Source organism: Tigriopus californicus, chromosome 6, assembly GCF_007210705.1.
Source record: "Tigriopus californicus strain San Diego chromosome 6, Tcal_SD_v2.1, whole genome shotgun sequence".
NCBI lineage: Eukaryota > Metazoa > Arthropoda > Copepoda > Harpacticoida > Harpacticidae > Tigriopus > Tigriopus californicus.
In genome coordinates, this window is record NC_081445.1 from 8,759,908 (window position 1) to 8,762,659 (window position 2,752).

Here is a 2,752-nt window from a genome sequence, read left to right on the forward strand (position 1 = left end):
AAAAATTCATGAGGAACTTGCACTGACAATTAAGAAAAGAAATGTATGAAATAGGCAAAAAAGTACATGTGCATAAATATGAACATATCAGTATACCTATAATGGACAATTGATAATCTTGTTTCCAATCCACACATTTACCAAAAAAACATCAGGCATTGGTGAAAAATAGATGAGTTGCTTTTGAGTAGAGTTTAAATTTCTACTTATTAGGAATTTTACATAAAAGGTTGACTTTTTTCAGGCAAACAGAGTAAGACCAAAGTCCAGCCCACTAGATTTGACATTTAAACTTTAAAAAGTTTTTTTAGCAAGAATATCCAAAATAGTCAATTGAAAAAAGTGTCATATTTGTTGAGCTGTATCATTCCATGATTTTAAAACATTCAAATGAGTTTAAAGAGCAATATGTAGCTCAGAGCTAAAATATATCTACTTTTGATTTAGGGATCATTCCCAAATTGAGAACCATGGATTCATAACAGGTGCACCAAATTACTTGAAAGTTGGTCAAGTTGTTCCTGAAACAATTTTCTTCAAACAATATTATTGGCAAAGCTTATTGACTGATTTGCAAATCCTTGCCTTACCAAGAATATCTTATTGTCATTTTACAGTAATTGTACTCAAAGACATGATAGAAGTCATTTTAAGTATATCTAAATGTCTTATTTGAAGCACCTACCATGAATCGTTACAAAAATGATATTGGCCACACTCTGTGAACAACATATATGCCAATAATAGACATTACAAAAAATCGGCATCATTGGTTTAGGCCTAAGTTGGCGGGAAAGGTTTGATGATCACAAAAAGTGGCGCTTCCTTGCTCTAGTGTCCTTGCAAAAGCCAACAAAATGAACATTTCTGGTGTAATTCGGTGAACTCACCATCAAATTGGCTCAATACCACAATTATATATACTTAGACAAGCAGGTAAAATGAAATAAATGTCAAAATTCAATGCATGCACAACGTGGTTTGGCTGGGCATGTTTTCTTTGATCTTATTCCGTGGAATAACGTCAGTTGTTCATGAACGCGTTCACTTAACAAGCCCAATGTATGGTATGCAATAGACAAAGACCACAGGAGCGCTAATAATTGAAACCGAAATTACAATTTATATAATCTAGCTTATGTGGCGTTGCCTTAGAAACAGTATAAAAGGCCATTCAATTCGTTAAGGGTCTGGTTCTCGCGAACAATCGTGATGAAGAGAGTTTTTTTTGAGTGACACTAGGAGTGTGTGCGTATATACACATGCTTGTATGATATTCAGAAGTATCTAATTGAGTTGCTATTTTATCCAATTCAGGAAAGAGGCGATGCATTGATGGAATATGTATTCAGGATCAAACTTCCCCTAAAGGCGCTCAAGAATCCAGAAGAGATCCTCAAATACGTTTTGGACCAAATCCTGCTCGTGTATGTTCGGTGCGAGAGTCGGAACAATACTCACTTTCTAGGCGTCATTTCGTCAGGTTGGGCGTTACTTCAAGTACTGCCATTGATCAAAGAGACCCAAATGAAGTTACAGCTCATCTGCGTTCACATTTGCACATTTTTGGCCATATTTTTGAGCCAAGGAAAGCCCAAACTTATGGTCCAGGCTTCAAGTGAGTCCACGGTGGTTGGGATGACATGGGACAAGATCCTGGAGAGCCTCCTTTCTTTGCCAGTCAGTATTGATCACAACATTTATCGCTTGGTCCAGGTCTGCTATCTCCGTGGATTGAAGAACATGGACATTGGAACATCGGAACTTTACAAGAGAGCTTGCGTGTCAACCATGGAACTGGATGGAATGAAGAGCTAATTGATCAAGAAAGTGCAATAATCAAGCTTTCGTTGAAAGTTCCCTCTGTGATTATGTTGCTTTAGCTATTGAGTTATTAATTCCAAATATGAATAGCCTTACAGACCTTCTTAATGCGATAACACATGTTTAAGTACATGACTTTCTTCTTTTCAATCTTTACTTTCTTTTACAACCTGAAAATGCAAACTAATATTCAAAGTATGAAGATGCATTTATGCTAAAAGAAATCTGACGAAAGTAGAATCGTAATGCTTTAAGTGTTAGTGCTAAAGTAAATTTCGTGAAGCGATTGCATATGATTTCAGATAACAACCTCAGTCAGAAAGTTACCAATAGTTTTTTCTTTCCTAATTTGTGCACAGTTTTCTTCAAATAGAGCAACATCTACTTAAATTATTTTCAAAGTTTTTCAAAGCAAGCAGATATTTTCTTATATTTTCGACCAGCCAAAACTGACATTTTCCCGGATAAGAGATAGATGAAGATGAAATATTAAGATGTACCCCAATTCGATGTAGCTTTATTTAGTGTATACCCAAACAAGAACACCAGAGCAAGGAAGCGCCACTTTTTGTGATCACCAAACCTTTCCCGCCAATGATGCTGATTTTTTGTAATGTCTATTATTGGCATATATGTTGTTCAAAGAGGGTGGCTAATATCATTTTTGTAACCATTGATGGTAGGTGCTTCAAATAAGACGTTTAGATACACTTAAAATGACTTCTATCATGTCTTTGAGTACAATTACTGTAAAATAATAATTAGGTATTCTTGGTAAGGCAAGAATTTGCTCTAAACACAATCAGTCAATATGTTTTGCTAATAATATTGTTTGAAGAAAATTGTTTCAGGAACATCTTGACCAACTTTCAAGTAATTTGGTGCACCTGTTATGAATCTATGGTTCTCAATTTGGGAATGATCCCCA

At 35.4% G+C, this 2,752-nt stretch overlaps 1 protein-coding gene across 1 annotated transcript in view; it reads left to right on the top strand.

Annotated features, from left to right (window-relative positions):
• The window catches only part of LOC131882572 (uncharacterized), a 6,076-nt gene extending 3,532 nt beyond the window's left edge, over positions 1-2,544 (top strand). Inside the window, exon 4 of the mRNA XM_059229762.1 lies at positions 1,318-2,544. Coding sequence (XP_059085745.1) covers positions 1,318-1,818 — 501 coding nt within the window. The 3' untranslated portion in view covers positions 1,819-2,544. The remainder of the gene's footprint in view (positions 1-1,317) is intronic.
• Positions 2,545-2,752: the final 208 nt, after the last annotated feature.